This window comes from Molossus molossus, unplaced genomic scaffold, assembly GCF_014108415.1.
Source record: "Molossus molossus isolate mMolMol1 unplaced genomic scaffold, mMolMol1.p scaffold_m16_p_10, whole genome shotgun sequence".
In the NCBI taxonomy this organism is placed as follows: domain Eukaryota; kingdom Metazoa; phylum Chordata; class Mammalia; order Chiroptera; family Molossidae; genus Molossus; species Molossus molossus.
Window position 1 is genome coordinate 89,117,857 of NW_023425345.1, and position 20,307 is coordinate 89,138,163.

General features: G+C 39.6%; 1 protein-coding gene across 3 annotated transcripts in view; it reads left to right on the forward strand.

Annotated features, from left to right (window-relative positions):
• MRPL42 (mitochondrial ribosomal protein L42) overlaps window positions 1-19,637 on the forward strand; it is a 52,423-nt gene extending 32,786 nt beyond the window's left edge. For 2 of the 3 annotated variants that reach the window (XM_036252087.1, XM_036252088.1), the window contains exon 6: window positions 5,092-5,229. In XM_036252087.1, coding sequence (XP_036107980.1) covers window positions 5,092-5,137 — 46 coding nt within the window. In that variant the 3' untranslated portion in view covers window positions 5,138-5,229. Of the gene's footprint in view, window positions 1-5,091; window positions 5,230-19,585 lie in introns of those variants that run through there. The other variant, XM_036252089.1, reaches the window with a different exon arrangement.
• Window positions 19,638-20,307: the final 670 nt, after the last annotated feature.

Genomic DNA, 20,307 nt, shown 5'->3' on the forward strand with positions numbered 1-20,307 from the left:
AACTCTTTGAATTCTTAGTGTGGGAGATGGGTAATGAAGAAACACAGGACACTGGGTTTGGGGTTAAGTTGAACTTTTAGTTTTTTACCCTCTGCCTTTGCCTGAATTACTGTGTTTTTTTTTAATTCTACAAAGGTTGATTTAAAAAATAACACATATAGCCATGAGGCTCCTGCTGCTTCTTGTTTGATGACATTATAGGTAATGAAAACAAATTAAGCTGGCTTAGCTATTAAATTATATTTACCTGAAGTCATGGAACTTCAAACATGAACATATTCTTTGAAAGGTACAACTTACGTAAATCTATTTGTTTTGTACTCCCTGCAGTAATTTGTGTTTGATAGCCACTCTGTAAATGGTTTTTGAGGACATGATTCTGAGTTATTTCTTGTTGACCTTTAGAGTTGACAGCATCTGTACACAAGTTCTTCATTTCTTCAGCCTTCTTCAGTTGGCACAAAAGAAATCAAAAGTGATGGAGCATTCCTTCCAGTATAATTCTTTCCAGAACACATCATTTTAGCAATGTTACAGAGTTTCTGATAGTTGTATTTGAGATATCTGTTATTTTTCTCATTAATTTAACCTTAATCACTTTGTTGAAACTCTTCTTACATTTTTAAAGTTCATATGTTGTCTTAGTTTTTCTTGCTGATTCCTTTTTATCTCCCCTGTCTCTAAATTTTTGAGTGCCCCAGGGATTAGTCCTTGGCTCTCTCCTCTTTTCTGTTCCATTCTTTTTTTTTTTTTTTTTTTTTACTTTATTGAATTTTAGAGAGAGAGAACAAGGGAGAGGGAGAGAGAAATATTGATGAGAGAGAACATCAATTGTCCATCTCCTGCATGCCTCCTGCTGGGGATTGGGCCCACATGCTGGGCATGTGCCCTGACCAGGAATTGAACTGGTGACCTCTTGGTGCATGCCTCGATACTCAACCACTGAGCCACACCAACCAGGCTCTGTCTCATTCTTTAAGACAGTGATTTTATCCAGACTCATGGCTTTAAGTACCATCAAGATACTAATGATCCCAAATCTATCTCTGTTCACCTCTCCCCAGATCTCCAGACCTGTTTATCAGCTGCCTACTGGATTTGTCTAATAGGCATCCCTAATTTAACATGTCTTGTTCTGAGCTTCTGATGTTCCCCCACAAACCAGCTTCTGCAGCCTTCCCTATCTATATTAATGCCAGGTCCATTCTTCTAGCTGCTTGGGCCAGAAACCTTGATGCCACTCTTGACTCTTCTCTGTCTCACACTCAACATCTTGTTTATTAGGAAATCCTGTTAGCTGTCTCCAAAATGTATCCCAATTTGACCATTTATCAGCATTTCCTCTGCCATATCATCCTGGTCCATGCCACCATCTTTTGCCTGGCTTATTATAGTGCTTCTTAACTGGTCTCCTGCACCTGCTTTTGCTTCCCCACAGTCTGTTCTTAGTACATATCCAGAATAACCCTGTTAAGACTTCTGTTAGTTCTTATAATTTTTCTGTTGAAAACCTTCCACTCAGAGAAAAAAACCTATGTGATCTAACCCTATTAACTTTCTACCCTCGTTTTCTACTGTTCACTTCCTTGTTTACTCTGTTCCAGCCCCATGGCCTCTTTGCTGTCTTTGAACATGCCCTTCCTTTCACCTCAGAGCCATTGTACTTGCTGTTCACTCTGTAGAATGCGCTTCCTGCTGATGTCAGCAAAGCCAGCGCTCTCACTTCCTTCAAGTTTTTACTCACTATAGCCTTCCCTGGCAGTATATGCATCTTGTTTTCCTGTTTTCTGCGCTGGAATGTAGTCTTCATGAGGGTGAGGGTTTTGTCTTCTTTTGTATAATACAGAATCCTTAGCACCTAGAAATAGTGCCTGGCACATAGTAGATACTTATATAAGTTTCATGTGTACAACTTTATAATACATCTGAACACTCCATTGTCTGCTTGTGAAACCTCATAAATAAGAAAATAGTAAGTGAACATAGCTCCACTAAATGTAAAGTTATGTTGAAAAAAAGGATTGAAAGAAGGCTAGATGGAAGATAAGAAGGGTCTGGAAAGTAATTCTAAATTTGTGAAATTAGAGCAATCCTATAAATGTACAGATAGCAGTAGTACTTTTTTTAAAGAACTACTTTAATATTTTCCCATGTGGGTAACAAAAATTAGCTAGTATCATCAATAGAAAACAGATTTGGGGCCCTGGCCAGTTTGGCTCAGCGGTTAGAGCATTGGCCCGCGGAACAGAGTCCTGGGTTCAGTTCCCGCTACGGGCACGTACCTCGGTTGTGTGGTTTGTCCCTGGGCCCGTTTGGGGTCGTATGGGTGGCGACCACTCAATGTGTCTCTCTCACATCAATGTTTCTCTCTCTCTCTTCCTCCCTCTCTCCCTCCTGCTCTGTCTCAAGATAAAAATGCAAAAATGTCCTTGGGTGAGGATAAAAAAAAAAAAAAAAAAAACAGATTTGGGAATTAGCTGCAGCATGAACCAGGAGGTAAAGTTCTACCCTAGATTAAAAATTGTGGACAGCCCTGGCCTGTTTGGCTCAGCAATTAGAGCATGATGATTTTGTAACTGCGCATTTGTACTTCTCAATTCCTTCACCTTTTTCATCCAGTTTCCCAGTGCCCCTCCTGTCTGGCAACCATCAATTTGTTCCATGTGTGTTTCTGTTTTGTTTGTTCATTTATTTTGTTTTTTAAATTCCACATATAAGTGAAATGATATCTGTCTTTCTCTGTCTGACTTATTTCACTTGGTATAATACCATCTACGTCCATCCATATTGTCACAAATATGCTACATGTATTATTGTACAATTTCGTGTTCCATGTTAGTATATATAGATGTACTCACTTCTTTTCAACCTAGTTTCTCTATTTTACAAATTTTTTTATTTTTTTAAATAATGTATTGGTTTTTAGAGAGAGGGGGGAAGAGAGAGAGAGAAACATCAATGTGAGAGTGCAACAGCGATAGATCGACTGCCTCCTACACAACCCCTGCTGGTGGTTGAGCCTGCAACCCATGCGTGTGCCCTGACTGGGATTAAATCAACAACCTTTTGGTGCACAAATGTCATCCAACAACTGTGCCATACAGGCCAGGGCTACATTTCACAAATGTCTAAAAAATCAACATAAAAAAATAATGTAGCCCTGGCCGGTTTGGCTCAGCGGTTAGAGTGTCGGCCTGCGGTACAGAGAGACCCGGGTTCGGTTTCCGCTAAGGGCATGTACCTCGGTTGCAGTTTGTCCCCGGCCCTGGTTGGTCGTGCGGGTGGCAGCCACTCGATGTGTCCCTTCACATCGATGTTTCTCTCTCTCTCTCTTCCTCTCTCTCCCTCCCGCTCTATCTGAACAAAAAATGGAAAAATGCCCTCGAGTGAGGATAAAAAAAATAAAAATAAAAAAATAATGTATAGGAAAGTTGCCTGTATGAAGCCTTAAAACAATTAAAAAATGCTTTTGATGTCTTAGTCATCACAACTAAAGAGCATAAGATACATATCATTTATGGCCTAGAAATTATTATATTTTCATATTAGCAAAAAAGAAAACATTAACTCAGATCAACTTGTCAGAATCTGGCCTTAACTGCATGTACTCTATGCAGAAATTTTCTTAATAAAGAAAATAAGGTAATGGAGAGAAGCAAAAAGAAAAATTCTTCATGGTGAAATTACTGAAAAGATGATCACTGCTAACAGTGCATTTTATTTATCTTTGTATCTATACAAGTTGTGTTTGCTTATTTTTGTATGGTTTTAATTATACTATAATTTAAATTTGCATCTTGTATCTCCCCCTCCCTCAGTTAAAATTTTAACTATTGGTCTATATTGATTTAGATAGATTTTCAGCAGAGGAATTACTAGATCAAATGTTATGACTATTAAAACAATTTTTTTATATATATTGCTACTACCACTTTTCAAAAGTATTGTGCCACCCTGGCCGGTTTGGCTCAGAGCATTTAGAGCATCGGCCTACGGTCCAGAGAGACCCGGGTTCAATTCCCGCTAAGGGCACGTACCTCGGTTGCAGTTTGTCCCCGGCCCTGGTTGGGTCGTATGGGTGGCAGCCACTCTATGTGTCCCTTTCACGTCGATGTTTCTCTCTCTCTCTCTCTCTCCCCCTCCCGCTCTGTCTGAACAAAAAATGGAAAAATGTCCTTGGGTGAGGATAAAAAAAAAAAAGTATTGTGCCAATTAATACTTTAACCAATCAGGTCTGATATTGTATTGCATCACACCTGTGCTTAGATTGGGCATTATGATTTTAAAAATATTTGTAACTGCAAAAACAAGTAAATGTTTCCTTGCAGTTTTAATTTTTACTTCTTCCTTTTTTTTAATGATATTGCACATTTTTCCATAGACGTATTACTAACTGTATCCTAGTGTATATTAAAACACTCTTTTGCAGCTTGAGTCCTCCATTTAGAGGAAAACAAACCCTTTTATTTTATTATTATTATTTTTTAATCCTCACCTGAGGACATTTTTTTTTGTATTTATCTTCAGATAGAGCAGAAGGGATAGAGGAAGGAAGAGAGAGAGAGAAACATCGATGTGAGAGAGACACATCGAGTGGTTGCCACCCACACGACCCTAACCAGGGCTGGGGACAAACTGCAACCGAGGTGTGTGCCCTTAGCAGAACCGAACCCGGGTCTCTCTGGTCCACGGGCCAACGCTCTAACTGCTGAGCCAAACCGGCCAGGGTGAAAACATCCCTTTTTAAATAAAACTTTAGTGGAGTATGCTCACAATGTGCTGTTTCTTTATTATAAAAATAATTATTAGTTAATTATTGACTTTTACCAATCATCCAGGTTACCATATTGAAATTATCCTCAAATCTAAATCAGGGTTTTTCAAAATGTTCAATTAATAGAAAACAATTTTTAGTCTGGGGAAATGTGGCTTAATAAGAACTATCTGAGATATATCTAACAGCATATGTTTGGTTGATTTTATTGAGTAGTAGTAAATGGCAAAATAATCAGACATTTGATATTTCTATCAGAAACAGTTAACTTTTATTAAAATAAATTATCTCATGTTAAATATTTTTTTCTTTTCAAGGTATCATAGACGTCGTAAGAAACTGAATCCTCCAAAAGACAGATGACACAGGTTTTCAGTAATCGAGGAGGAATGCTGTCCTGTATCTCATTTACTATTTGAGAAAATGCAATCAGATATGTTATGTTCACTACTGTGTTATATAGAAAAATAGTAATAAAATGTTTTTTCATCTGTTAGAATGTGTATTTCTTTATGTATATTAAGTAATTCTGGATTTGACATTCTTATTTAGAGGAACCTACTTTATTTTCCCTTTGAGATATTTATTTGTTTATTTTTAATGTTTTTATTGATTTTTTAGAGAGAAAGGAAGGGAGAGAGAGATAGAAGCATTGATGTGAGAGAGAAACATTGGTCGGCTGCCTCCTACACGACCCCCAGTGGGGATCGAGCCTGAAACCCAGGCATGTGCCCTGAAGGGGAATCGAACTGGGACCTCTCAATTTATGGGACGACGCTCAATCCACTGAGCCACAGCGGCTGGGCTCCATTTATTTTTATGTGACTAGTATAATCAAGTATTCTACATTATTAACCAAATATTGTTAGTAGTGTAAGTATGATTAATAAAAATGTGCATGGTTCTCCTGGACATTTTTAAATTGCCTTTCAAAGGAAACTGAGAAGTTCCACTCAGAAAACATGTTATAGTGGTTTGGGTTTTTTTTTCTGGCATCTAGGAAATAATTAAATTAGTTACATTTTAATCAGTTACTACTATCTGCTAGGTTCTTTACATGCATTATTATTATTGAATTCTCACAATAATCCTCTGAAGGAAGAGCATCGTCCTCATGTACAGATTAACGAGCGCTAAGTGACCTCCTTACCTAGCAAGTGGGAAGGCTGGGATCCGAACTGTCACTCTCCAAAGCATTTTTACAGTGCATCACAACGACAAGGGGGTCTTTTCTTTCACCCAGGAATGTACTTTCCTATAAAGACTGTGTTACGTAGGTTGTTTGAAAAGTTTTTAGTTGTTTTAAAATTATGCTAGCTTTGGAATACATGCAACTCTGTGATTAAAGCATTAATATCACTAAACTAGTGTTACGAGAATGTCAGTAGAGTATCCTACTGTTGGCTGTCACTACCAGCTTATATAGGGGTGGGCAAAAGCAGTTTATACTTGTTCATATGGAAAATAACACAATAATAAATAATACAAAAATAAACTTTCACATAGTCACTGTAAACCTGCTTTTGCCCCACCCTGTATATGGTCCTTACTAACATTGCTGTCCCTGTGATATCTGTTTCGGAGGTGAGGAATCTTATTAGAGGGCGAAAAGTACTTTATTCAAACTCCTAAAAAATTTGTGATATTCATTTATTTATTTTTAACATCCTTACCCGTGGATATTTTTCCGTTTATCTTCAGATAGAGTGGGGGGGGAGGCAGAGAGAGAGAAACATCAATGTGAGAGATACACATCAATTCGTTGCCTCCCGCACCACCCTGACCAGGGCCGGGGACCAAGGTGCAACCGAGGTACATGCCAAGGACCAGAATGGAACCTTGTGACTCTGGTCCGCAGGCTGACGCTCTAACCACTGAGCAAACTGGCCAGAGCAAAAATATTTGTGATATTTTAAAAATTGATGTGAAAAATGATTTTATATTCAAAATCTATTGTTTAGTTCTTTTAATAAAACTCTAGCTGAGGTTCAAGTATTCAGTAAAATATAAAGAATAATGAATAGGAAAGGAAATAATGACCACTGTTACTGGAAGAAAATGTTTGTGTTTTACTTTTTAAAAAAATTAATGTATTATTAATTTGGGGGGAAAGATCAGAGAAAAGAGAAGTTGATAGAACTTGATAATTAGAAATATTTACTAGCCATGTTTGATGACATATCTTTGAAAAATACATTGGTTTTTTTAGATTGATTTATATCCAATGTTTTACACAGATTGAGTTATGCCATATTAAAAGTAGAGAGAATAAAAAACATATTAATTAAATGACAGATTTCCTTCAAGTACAAAGAGCTACTAAATAGAGATTGTTCAACTGTAAGTTGCCCAAACCACATACTCATATGTCAGTTTTGGAGAATTAACTTTAATTTTATTGTACTGGAAATACAGATTAATACCGTAGTTACTAGAATTTTGGTTTCCATGGGTTGCTGATTTTTAAATTGGCGAAGTGAGTACATACTCCATTAGCACCATCACCACCACACGGCTCTTCCCATTCCCCACTGTCACTAGCTTTATTCAGTCATTGTGAAAGGTCCACATACTTGTTTTTTTCAGAAAGTTAAAAATTACATAAGATGAGACAGGCATTTAAGCAGAATAATTAGGTTTTATGAAAAACTCACTACCCAGTCCTTGTTCTCGTATTTCCATTGTGGAGGTAGATTAGCACACCTCAGATTGATAAGAGCACTGTTGGTTAAAACCACCAGAGGGCACATTGACATGGTCTGGTGGAACACCCTACACCCAAAGGTAGTCATTTTTAATGTGCTTAACTAGCAGAATATTTGGATATTCTTTAGGTAAGAATGACTAATGGAGTAAATGGCAGTAGTAAAACTAAATGTTGAAATATTTTGAGGCCATTATTCTTTTGATCTAGTCATCAAACATTTATTAAACCCCTACTATATGTGAAGGAGGCATTATACTTTTTGCTAGGCCAATAGCAAAATATTGTTCCTTCTTAGGGACTGTATTATCTACCTAACCAGAATCTATCGAGATACGTAGTTTTTCCAATGACACTGATTTTCAAAACATGAATGTAATATAATGCATTCTTTTTAAAAATTGGAGATTAAATAAATAGAAAATAAAAATTACAGTTGTCCAGTACAAAGATAACACAACATTTTTGCTTAACCTTCTTCTCTGTTTCACTACATAAATATACTTCAAAAAATAAAAATAGGCCCTGGCCGGTTTGGCTCAGCGGTTAGAGCGTCGGCCTGCGGTCTGGAGAGACCGGGGTTCAGTTCCCACTAAGGGCACGTACCTCGGTTGCAGTTTGTCCCGGGTCCTGGTTGGGTCATGTGGGTGGCGGCCACTCGATGTGTCCCTTTCACGTGGATGTTTCTCTCTCCCTCCCTCCCACTCTATCTGACCAAAATATCGAAAAATGTCCTCGGGTGAGGATAAAAATAAATAAATAGATAAATAAATAAAGTATTATGCATGCTGTTTTGTAACTTGCTATTTTCATTGAATATTATGATTTTTCTTGGCTTATCATTAAATACCTTGATATAATGGATGCATATTATTTTATCTGGCTTGTCAATTTAATTAAGTCCCTACTGTTAGACATAATCATTGTTTCTGTTTGTTTCCTATATTATAAATAATGCTCTTATTAACGAACTGGTGGATACTTTTCTTTTTAAAAATGACTTTTTTTTATCCTCACCTGAGGACATTTTTCTATTTTTTGTTCAGATAGAGTGGGAAGGAGAGAGAGGAAAAGAGAGAGAGAAACATCAGCATGAAAGGGACACATCGAGTGGCTGCCTCCTGCAGGGCCCTGACCCAACCAGGGCCGGGGACAAATTGCAACCGAGGTACGTGCCCTTAGCGAGAACCAAACCCGGGTCTCTCAGGACCGCAGGCCGACGCTCTAACCGCTGAGCAAAACTGGCCAGGGCAAAAGTGACTTTATTTTTAATGTGTTTTTTTAAAAATTGACTTTAGAGAGAGTGGAAGGCAGAAGGAGAGACAGAAACATTGATGAGAGGGAAATATCAACATCAATTGGCTGCCTCCACTGGGGATTGAGCCCAAAACCCAGGCATGCGCCCTGACCAAGAATCAAACTGGACACCTCTTGGTGTATGGGTTGACGCTCAACCACTGAGCCATACAGGCTGGGCCAACTTTATTTTTTAAAGCAGTTATAGGTTCATAGCAAAATTGAGTAGAAGAGATTTTCCATGTCCCCACATACACATAGCCTCTCCTATTATCAACATTTTACTGGAGTGATACATTTGGTACAATTGATATATTATCCATATATCAGAGTCCATAGTTTAAGGTTCACTCTGTGTTGTACACTCTATGGGTTTTGACAAATGTAGAATGGCATGTACCTACCATTATAGTATACAGAGTAGGTTCACTACCCTTAAAAATCCTATGCGCTCCACCTATTCATCCCATTTTCCCTCCCTAACCTTGATAAACACTGATTTTTTTGGTTGTCTCCATAGTCTTGCGTTTTCCATAATGTTATGTGTTGGAATCATACCATATATAGCCTTTCAGATTGGCTTCTTTTACTTAGTAATATGAATTGAAGTTCCCTTCCTATCTTCTGAGGGCTTAATAGCTCATTTCTTTTTAGTACTAGATAATATTCCATTGTGTGGATGTACCATAGTTTGTCCATTCATCTACTGAGGACATCTCGGGTTGCATCCAAATTTGGCAATTATGAATAACATTGCTATAAATATCCATGTTCAGGTTTTTGTGTGGACATAAGTTTTCTTTCTTTTTCTTTTTAAATGTGTTTTTATTAACTTTTTTAGAGAGGTAGGGAGAGAGAGATAGGAACATCAATGAAAAAGAAACATCGATGTGAGAGAGAAACATCTATCAGCTGCCCCCTGCATGCTCCCAACAGGATTGAGCCTGAAACCCAGGCATGTGCCCTGACCAGGAATCAAACCAGGACCTCTCAATCCATGGGACGACACTCAATCCACTGAGCCACACCAGCCAGGCATAGACATAAGTTTTCAATTTCTTTGAGTAAACACTAAGGAGCATGATTGCTAGATTGTGTGGTAAGAGTATGTTTAATTTTGTAAGGAACTGTTAGACTTTCTTCCAAAGTGGCTGGACCATTTTGCACTCACACCAGCAATGAGAGTTCCTATTGTTCCACATCCCGTCAGTCAGCATTTGGTGGTGTCAGTGTTTTGGATTTTGGCCACTCTAATAAATATGTAATGGTATCTTGTTTTAATTTGCATTTCTCTGATGACTTATGATGTGGAACATCTCTTTATATGCTTATTTGCCATCTGTATATCTTTGGTGTGGTGTCTATTAAGGTCTTTGGCCCATTTTTTAATCTAGTTATTGTTGAATTTTAAGAGTTTATTGTATCTATTGGTCAAGAGTTCTTTATCAGATAAATCTTTTGTAAATATATTCTCCCAGTGTGTGGCTTGTGTTAATTCTCTTGATAGTGTCATTTCACAGAGTAGAAATTTTAATTTCAATGAAGTCTAGCTTATCAGTTATTTCTTTCATGAATCATGCCTTTGGTGTTATGTCTAAAAAGTCATCACCAGTTGGTCCGAAGGTTGTGGGTTATTGTTAAGCTAAAAAGTCATCACCAAACCCAAGATCATCTAGATTTTTCCTATGCTATCTTCTAAAAGTTTGATAATTTTGTATTTTACATTTAGGTCTATTTTGAGTTAATTTTTGTGAAAAGTTTAAGAGCTATATCTAGATAGATTTATTTATTTGTTTATTTATTTATTGCATGTGGATGTCCTGTTGTTCCAGCACCATTTGTTGAAAAGACTGTCTTTGTTCCATGTACTGCCTTTGTCAAAGATCACTTGACTGTATTCATGTAGGTCTATTTCTGGGTTCTCTGTTCTGTTCCATAGATCTGTTTTGTCTTTTCATTCACAATACGACACTGTCTTGATGACTGTAGCTTTATAGTAAGTCTTGAAGTTGGATTGTGTCTATCCTTTGACTTTGTTCTTTCTTTCAATATTGATTGATTACATTAATTAATTTTTAGATATTGAGCCAGCCTTACATACCAGAAATAAATCCCACTTGGTCATGGTATATAATTCTCTTTATACTTTTTGTATTTGATTTGCTAGTATTTTGTTGAGGATGTTGGCATCTGTGTTCATTTTAGATACTGGTTTGTAGTCTTCTTGTAATGACTTTGGCTGGTTTTGATATTTAGGATAACACTGGCCTCATATAATAAGTTAGGAGGTATTTCTGCTACTTCTGTTCTTTGAAAGAGATTGTATAGAATCTTCCTTAAATATTTGGTAGAATTCAACAGTGAACCCATCTGGGCCTTGTGCTTCATGTTTTTGAAGGTTAACAATCGATGCAATTTTTTTAGCAGATATAGGCCTATTCAACTAATCTATTTCTTCTTGTGTGAGTTTTGCCTGATTAATACATTTCATCTAAGTTATCAAATTTGTGTGTATGGAATTATTTATATATTCTTTTATTATCATTTTAATGTCAATGGGATCTGTAGTGATGTTCCTTCTTTCATTTCTGATATTAGCAATTTGTATCTTCTTTCTTTTTCTTTTCTTAGTTAGCCTGGCTAGTGGTTTGTTTATTTATTTGTATTGATCTTTACAATGAACCAGCTTTTGGTCCTGTTGATTTTTTCTTTTCTGTTTATCTTCTGTTTTCATTGGTTTCTGCTCTAAGTCTTATTTCTTTTCTTCTGCTTACTTTGGATTTAATTTGCTTTTCTTTTTCTAGTTTCCTAAGGTGGAAGCTTAAGATGCTTGATTTTAGATCTATGTTTTTTTTTCTAATGGAAGCATACAGTGCTAAAATTTCCATTAAGCCCACTTTCACTACATTCCACAAATCTTGATAAAGTGTTATTTTTATTTAGTTCAAAATATTGTTTAATTTCTCTTGATATTTCTTCTTTCACCTATGTGTTACTTAGTAGTGTGTTGTTTAATCTGCCAGTATTTGGGGATTTTCCAACTCTCTCTTTTTTATTGATTTTTTATTTAATTCCATTGAGGTCTGAGAGCAGACATATGATTTCCATTCGTTTAAATTTGTTAAAGAGGGTTTTATGGCCCAGAATGTGTATATCTCGGTGAATGTTCCACATTAGCTTGCAGTGTGTATTCTGCTGCTGTTATATAAAATAATATATATATGTCCATTATATTTAGTTGATTGATGGTGTTATTGAGTTGAGCTGTGTCCTTACTGATTTCTGTTAAATTCTCCAGTTATAATAGTGGATTCATCTATTTCTCTTTACAATTCTGTCAGTTTTTGCTTCATGTATTTTGACATTGTGTCGTTAGGTGCATACGTGTTATGGGTTGTTATTTCTTCTTGGAGAACTGACCCTTTCATCATTATGTAATGCCTCTCTTTTTCCTGGTAACTTTCTTGTTCTTAAATTCATTGTGTCTGAAATTAATACAGCTATTCCTGCTTTCTTTTGAATAGTACAAATATGGTATATCTTTCTCTATTTCTTTATTTTTAATTTGTATGTGCCTTTATATTTAAAGTGGGTTTCTTGCATACAGCATATAGTTGGGTCTAGTTTTTTTATCCACTCTGGCAATCACTTTCTTATAATTGGTGCATTTAGACCACTGATGTTCAAAGTGATTATTGATTCAGTTCGATTTACTATCTACCGTATTTGTTACTGTTTTCTATTTTATGCCCTGTTCTTTGTTCCTTTTTTTCTTTTTCTTTTATTTTTAATCCTCACCTGAGAACATTCCTTGCATTCATTCTCAGATAGAGTGGGAGGGAGAGAGGGATGAAGAGAGAGAGAAACATCAATATGAGAGAGACACATCGAGTGGTTGCCAACCCCAACCAGGGCCGGGGACAAACTGCAACCAAGGTACGTGCCCTTTTTTTTTTTATCCTCACCCGAGGACATTTTTCCATTTTTTGTTCAGGTAGACTGGGAGGGAGAGAGAGGAAGAGAGAGAGAGAGAAACATCGACGTGAAAGGGACACATCAAGTGGCTGCCCCGCACGACCAACCAGGGCTGGGGACAAACTGCAACCGAGGTACATGCCCTTAGCGGGAACTGAACCCGGGTCTCTCTGGACCCCAAGCCGACACTCTAACCGCTAAGCCACACCAGCTAGGGCTGTTCCTTTTTTTGTCTTCTACTCTTTTTCTGCCTTTTGTAGTTTTCATTAATCATTTTATGATTCTGTTTTCTCTCCTTTCTTAGTATATCTGTTATACTTTAATTTTAATTTTTTTTTAGTGGTTGCCCTAGAGTTTGCAGTATACATTTGCAACTAAGCCAAGTCTACTTTTAAATAATACTATACTGTTTTATGGGTAGTGTGAGTACCTAGTAATAACAAAATAATCTTGATTCCTCCCACCCATCCCTTGTATCATTGCTTTCATTTCTCTAAAACATAGTGTATATATACATAAACATTTAAATATAATTGAATACATTGTTGCTATTTTGTTGTTGTTAGTCCTCACCTGAGGATATTTTTCCATTGATTTTAGATAGAGTGGAAGGGAAGAAGGGAGGGGGAGAGAGAGAGAGAGAAACTATATGAGAGAGACACATCGATTGGTCGCCTCCTGCATGACTCAGACTAGGGCCAGGATCAAACCTGTAACCCAGGTATGTGCCCTTGACTGGGAATTGAACTCGAGACCCTTTGCTCTAACCTTTGAACCAAACCAGCCAGGGAATATTTTTAAACAATACTGTATGTTAATGAAGAATAAGAAAAGTAAAAGTTTTTAGTTACTTATTCTCCACTGTTCTTCCTTTAAAAAAAAAAAAATATATATATATATATATATATATATATGTTTTTGTTTATAATTTTTTAGAGAGAGAGAAACATCCATGTAAGAGAGAAACATGGGGCTGCCTCCTGCACGCCCCCTACTGGGGATCGAGCCCACAACCCAGGCATGTGCCCTGACTAGAAATTGAACCAGGACTTCTCAGTGCATGGGACAATGCTCAATCCACTGAGCTACACTAGCTAGGCTGTTCTTCTTTTTTTAATGTAGACTCGCATTTTTTACCTATATCATTTTCCTTCTCTCTAAACTTCTTTTAGCCCTGGCTGGTGTGGTTCAATTGGTTGGGCATCATCCTGTGCACCTAAAGGTTGCTGGTTCAATACTCAGTCAGGACACATGACCAGATTTTGGGCTCGATCTCTAGTAGGGGGTGTGCAGGAGGCAACTGATCAATGTTTCACTCTCACATCAATGTTTCTCTCCCTCTCCTTTCTCTCTTTCTCTAAAATAAGAAAAAGGACTACTTTTTACATTCTTGCCAGGCAGGGCTAATGGCAACAAATTCCCTCAATTTTTGTTTGAGGAAGTCATTATTTCTTCTTCACTTTTAAAGGATAATTTTGCAAGGTATAGAATTCTAAGTTGGTGTTTTGGTGCGGAGGGGGGGTTATTAACTTTATTTCACTACACGTTCTTCTTGTTTGCTTGCAGAGAGGTGGGACATAATTCTTATCTCTATAGCACTTGATCAAAGTTTGTAATAAGGCATTTTTTATGTGTGTGATTATTTGATAGCTGTCCATCTCCCCTACCAGACTGGAAGCTCCATGACTTTACAAGGACGCTGAATGCTGATGTGTACTACTATGTCCCTAGTGCCTCATAAGGCCTGGTACATTCATGGTGCCACAAACATCTAAATATGATTTTGGCCCAGCCAGTGTGGCTCAGTGGTTGAGTATTGACCCATGCACCAGGAGGTCACTGGTTTGATTCCCAGTCAGGGCACATGCCCAGGTTGTGGGCCGGATCCCCAGTGAGGAGTGTGCAGGAGGCGGCCAATTGATGTTCTCTCTCATCGATGTTTCTATCTCTCTCCCTCTCCCTTCTTCTCTCTCTAAAATCAATAAAGAAAAAAACTTTTTAAATATGATTTCATAAAAGAAATTGCTCTAGTGCAAAGGATTTTACCTAAGGATTCCATGAATGGGATTTGGGATTGGGGTATCTATGAAACTCCTGAAACGTGTCAAATTATGAGAAGACGGTTCTGTTTTTCCCTCGCGATAGGCCTGAGCGTTTCAGCAGTTCCTGCCATGTGTGCCACACGCAACTAGTTTTCTGCCTGCAGCTGAGCACATAATGACATTAGTACCGGAGTGATATTGATATGCAAGATAAGAAAGTGTGGTTTCCACATATTCTACGAAGCAGCCTTAATTAGATTCTAAGTTTTTTTTTTATTATTATCCTCACCCAAGGACATTTTTTGCATTTATCTTCAGATAGAGCGGGGGAGGTGGGGAGAGAAGCATTGATGTGAGAGAGACACATCGACTGGCTGCCACCCACACGACCCCAACCGGGGCCGGGGACAAACTGCGACAGAGGTACGTACGTGCCCTAAGCGGTAACCGAACCCAGGACTCTCTGGTCCGCAGGCCGACGCTCTAACTGCTGAGCCAAACTGGCCAGGATGATTCTAAGTATTATTTATAAGAAAAGAAGAAAACAAGACATGTGCTGTTGCTTTGGAGGGCTGTGGCATTTCAGGCACACATTTTTCCAGTTTCAGATGTGTTTTGTGTTTTTTTTTTTTCAATTCCAGAAATGAGTTAGTTCACAGTTCTTTCGGGTGATCTCCTGGTCTAGACTGGGCTCAATCAGGTTGATCCAGTTGACCCCGGTTGCCAGTGCATCTGAGAGCCTTAACTGCGTTGATTAGGCTGGCTGGTCTTCTGTTGTATCACCCACATGTCTGGTGATTGAGTGACTGTCATCTGGGGCAGTAAGGGGAACTATGTGTTTCTCATCATCCAGCAAGCCAGCCCTGATTGTTCACTTGGCTTCAAGGTTCAAAGGGCGGAAGACTGCAAGCTACAAGGCTACTTGAGGCCTGGTCTCGGAACTGCCATAGCACCCCTCCCACAAGGCCAGGTCCAGGGGTGGGGAAACAGGCTATACCTCTGAAGGGAGAAACGCAAACGCCGTGGCCTAGCACAGTGGGAAGCTCTGGGTGGAGGTGCTCAGGTCCCCGCAGGGCTGAGCTGAATGCACATGGTACTGGGGGCTCTCAATCAGAAATTGACTGGAGTTTTCTTTCCCCGTGTCCAAAAGAAAGTTATAGCTTTTACTTATAAATCATCTCTATTTTAATAATCACTCATTGATATGCTCGATAACTGATAATTTCCATGAACTTAAACCATATATTATAATGCTGTCTCTTTTCCACATACACCAATTAGCTACGAGTAGGGTTGGGTGGGGTGGGGGGGGGCTGGGGGGGAAGAACTAACTGGAATCAAGTTCAGAAAAAGAAGGAGTCACGAGATTAGATTAATTGGGGAAGGTTGCTTCATGGAGAAGCATTTTTTGAATCTACCTTATTAGATTTGCATACAATAAATTGCACACATTTTAAATATATGGTTTGATGAGCTCTAACAAATATCTGCACCCAAGTAACTGCTATCACAATGAAGATAGAGAATATTCTTATCACTACCCCCCAAATTATCAAGTTATCTCATGCCCCTTGCTGTCAATTTTTCCCAACACTGGCCCTAAACAGTCGTAAAAAGATAAGTCTAAAATCAAAAGACCTCTTTGAAAGAAAGACTAATGAAAAAAGCAGATGTTCAACACTTCACAAATAAACACTGATGCTTTATAGGCTTCATATAAAGCAAACAGCTTCAAGTTGTTAACGTGTCAGTTGTGAAGACAGTAGGTGTGGACTCTGGTGGAATGTAAAGTGGTGCGGCCACCATGGAAAAGTTTGGAAGTTCTTCAAAACATTAAAAATGGAACTGCCATAAATTCCATCTGTGGGTATTCATCCAAAGAAAACAAAAACAATAACTTAAAAGGAGAAATGCACCTTTATGTTTATTGCAGCTGTACAAAATCCAATGCATAGAAACAACCTAAATGTATGTTGATGGATATGTACATAAAGAAATCGTGTATATACAATAAAATATTATTCAATCATCAAAAGAACAAAAACTCGCCATTTACAACAACATGGATGGATGGTGAGGGCATTATGCATTGTGAAATAAGTCAGAGAAAAACAAATATGTGATCTCTTATATGTGGAATCTAAAAAACACACAAACCAAGCTCATAAATACAAAGAACAGATTTGTTGTTGCCAGAAGTGGGGATTTGGGAGTGGGAGAAATGGACGAACTGTTTTTGTTTTTTAAGTTTAAATAAATCAAAGAAAAAGAAAAGAAAACCACGAAGAGGGGACCAAGTGAGAGGATTTCTTTTCCAGGCTAGAGCACTAACTCGGGAGAAAGGGCTTGATCTGCTTGCTCTTGGAGAAAGTCCTCTGGAATCTAGCTAACAGTCCCAAAGGCAAGTGAAAATAATGTGTATGTATCTACCTCCTTTTTACTAACAAGGATGCGATTTGTGCCCTATCCCTATCCTAAGAACATTTTAAAAGTTGAGTACTGCCCTGGCTGGTTTGACTCAGCCGTTAGAGCGTCAGCCCTCGAACCAAAGGGTCTCGGGTTCAGTTCCGGTCAAGGGCACATTAAGATGTTTCAGGCTCCTCTTATACGAATCCTCCCCTAGCACTGGAATCAGACATTTCCCTGAGGACTGCTTTTACTTTTGAGTGGGAAATAGTATTTTGAGGGAAATAGTATTTCGAATCCAAGATCTGATGTACCACTTTCTGTTTTGTTTTAAATATGTGTCTGTCGATTTCAGAGAGAGAGAGGAAGAGAGAGGGAGAGAGAAACATAGTTCAGCTGCCTCCTGTGTGCCCCCTGCTGGGGATCAAACCCACAGCCTGGGCATGATCCCCGGCTGGGAATCCAACCAGCGACTTCTTGGTGCATGGCACAATGCCCAACCAACTGAACCATATCGGCAAGAGGCTTTGTGTGTGAAGGGCTGTGGCTCTGTAGAGGTCACACAGGGACCACGAGAGGAAGAAACTTGGCCTTGGTAAAGATGAGCAAAGCAGAGTTCTGATCATCAGAGCTGAAGCTTATGGTCAGAAGCTGGTTAAAGATGATTTGACCTTGAGTCTCAGAGTGGCATGTAGAACTCCAGAGGTCTCCCTAAGGCTCGGATTCATTTCAGGAATCTGGGCAGAGTCCTGCCTTTCAATAGGCATTAAATGGTCTCAGCAGGGGAGAGAGGGCCATCTGCCAAGGCTGAGCACGGAGCAAAGCCTGAAACCACCTGTGAAATGTTTGGGATATCTTCGTGTGCCAAGCATTTTTTCCCGGTGTGTGGGCTTTGGCGGCGCAATTGTAACTCTACTTATTAAGTGATAATTATATTTTTTTAATTTAATGGCCTTTATTATTAAGAAAAGAATTGGATGTTTGGTGAGAGCATCTCTGATTTTGTCAACTCAGCGTTTCAACCCTCTTTCTTCTGGAAAATGCCCATTTTCCTACCACAAACAGATCTCGTGGGGAGTCCCAGCTCCTGGACATAGTTAATGGAACGAGAGAGATGAGTCACCACGTCAAGCAGGGCTGACTGAAGTACAGTGTTTTGGTCCTGAGTGAGCACATGACCTAGGTCAGGCCAATGAGAATCCTTCCTCATGGTTTGAAAAAGTGAAGCTGGGCAGAGGCTTACTCCCTCCCTAAGACAAGTGAAGAGGTGGGTCGTTGGACTTGTCTGTGGCATGATTCCTAGGGAGGAAGCCAGCGGGAGAGAAACAGGTAAGAGAGGAAAAGAGTCCAGGTAGGGATGGAACCCCATTCCTCGCTCCAGAGGCAAGGTGTGCGCTTGCCTGCTCGGAACTGTGTGAGCCTTCCCGCCCAGCCTCCCTGCCCAGCCTTCCTAGATGGACCTTCCTGCCCAGCCTCCCTGCCCAGCCTTCCTGCCCAAGCTAGACGGACCTGGGCTTCAGCCACTTTTCACCCAGAGAGAAGCCTCACTCCCACAGTGACTTCAGATGAGTCTGGTTTTAATTTACATTGTCAAAAGCTCACTTCATTTTGATAAACATCTCACCCAAAATGGTAAGAAATAAAGTGAATGCCTGTTGAGTTTTTCCTAAAAGAAGCAGCAGTTGTTCCAAACCATCTTTTTCTAATTATGTGTCAGGTTGGGACATCTGTCCAGGCAGTCTCCCGGGGGTCTTTCTAACTGATAGCTCTGGACGGTTTCTTTTTTTGGTGCAACAACACACTTTCAAAAACCCTCTCCATGCCTCTCGATCCCTCTCTTCTCTGCCTCCCGGTCACGCTGACTCCACAACTTACGGTTTATACCCCTGCTGAATTCTAACGCCGATACATTTACTCTCACCCAAGGCAGAAACGCGCAGTTTTTCTCCCTTTTGTAATTGGTCTCTCCCTCACCACCTCGGCCATAGCCGCGGGAATGGGAGGAGGGGCACTCGCAAACTCCCTAATCTCTTCCGCCCAGCTTGCATCCCAGTTCCAGTTAGCCATTGACAGCTCAGTGGAGTCCTTAGCCTCTCTTCAAAGACAAATAACATCTCTAGCCCAACTTTCTATGCAGAACAGTGGGACTCGAAGGAACCTGTTTATTTCTTGGGGAAGAATGCTGCTATTATATCAACGAATCAGGTTTGGTAGAAACCCGTGTTGAAACCCTCCACCAGCTAAGCTCAGAACTTAAAAAACAAAAATTCTCAGCAGATGCCTCCCCCTGGTGGAAATCCTCTGTGTACTCCTTACTCTACCCCCTCCTCGGCCCGGTACTCCTCATAATAATTATACTGCTAATTGCCCCTTGTTTTCTTCATTCAGGACTGATTCGCACAACTCTCATGGACACTAGAAGTCCACCAAATGATGCTACAACAATACCAGCCTCTGACCAGTCCCCCGGACTCAGACCACGCCGACTCGGGCCCCCTCCCGTAACGCCGCCCCTGTCCAGCAGGAAGTAGCCAGAAAGACGACCTCACCCCTATTCCTATATCACAGAGTCGGGAATGTCCGATAGCCTGGGAACTGGCGCCAGGCAAACTGCTCGACCATTGACTCGCTTGCTCAGCCTTGCCTCCCACCCTGTTCCGAGAATGGCCTGCCCCGGGCTTGTAGACTAACTCCCATCCTGCTTTTATCGACTCACATTCCAGAGGCTCCCATGCATAGCCCCTGCAAGGTCAAACCCTAACAGACAAATCTCAGCTGCAATGGGCAGATATAAAAAAAGCACAAACCCCAGCATCAGGCCCGGCATCTAGGACTCGACCCCCGGAGTCTGTGAACCCGCCCGGAGTGTACCCAATAAAGCCTGATCCCTGTTTATTCGGCTGATTGGCTCTCCAGTCTCTTCTCTGTTTTTTGGCTGCGCCCCTGATTCCTTACACTAAGGACCTTAGTTTATGCTGCATTTCCATTCCTCACCTCCCACCACACTCTTGCATTGAATATATATTGTTAATTTATTAAATACTTCCTTTCTTTTCTTTCTTTTATCCTCACCCGAGGACATTTTTCCATTTTTTGTTCAGATAGAGTGG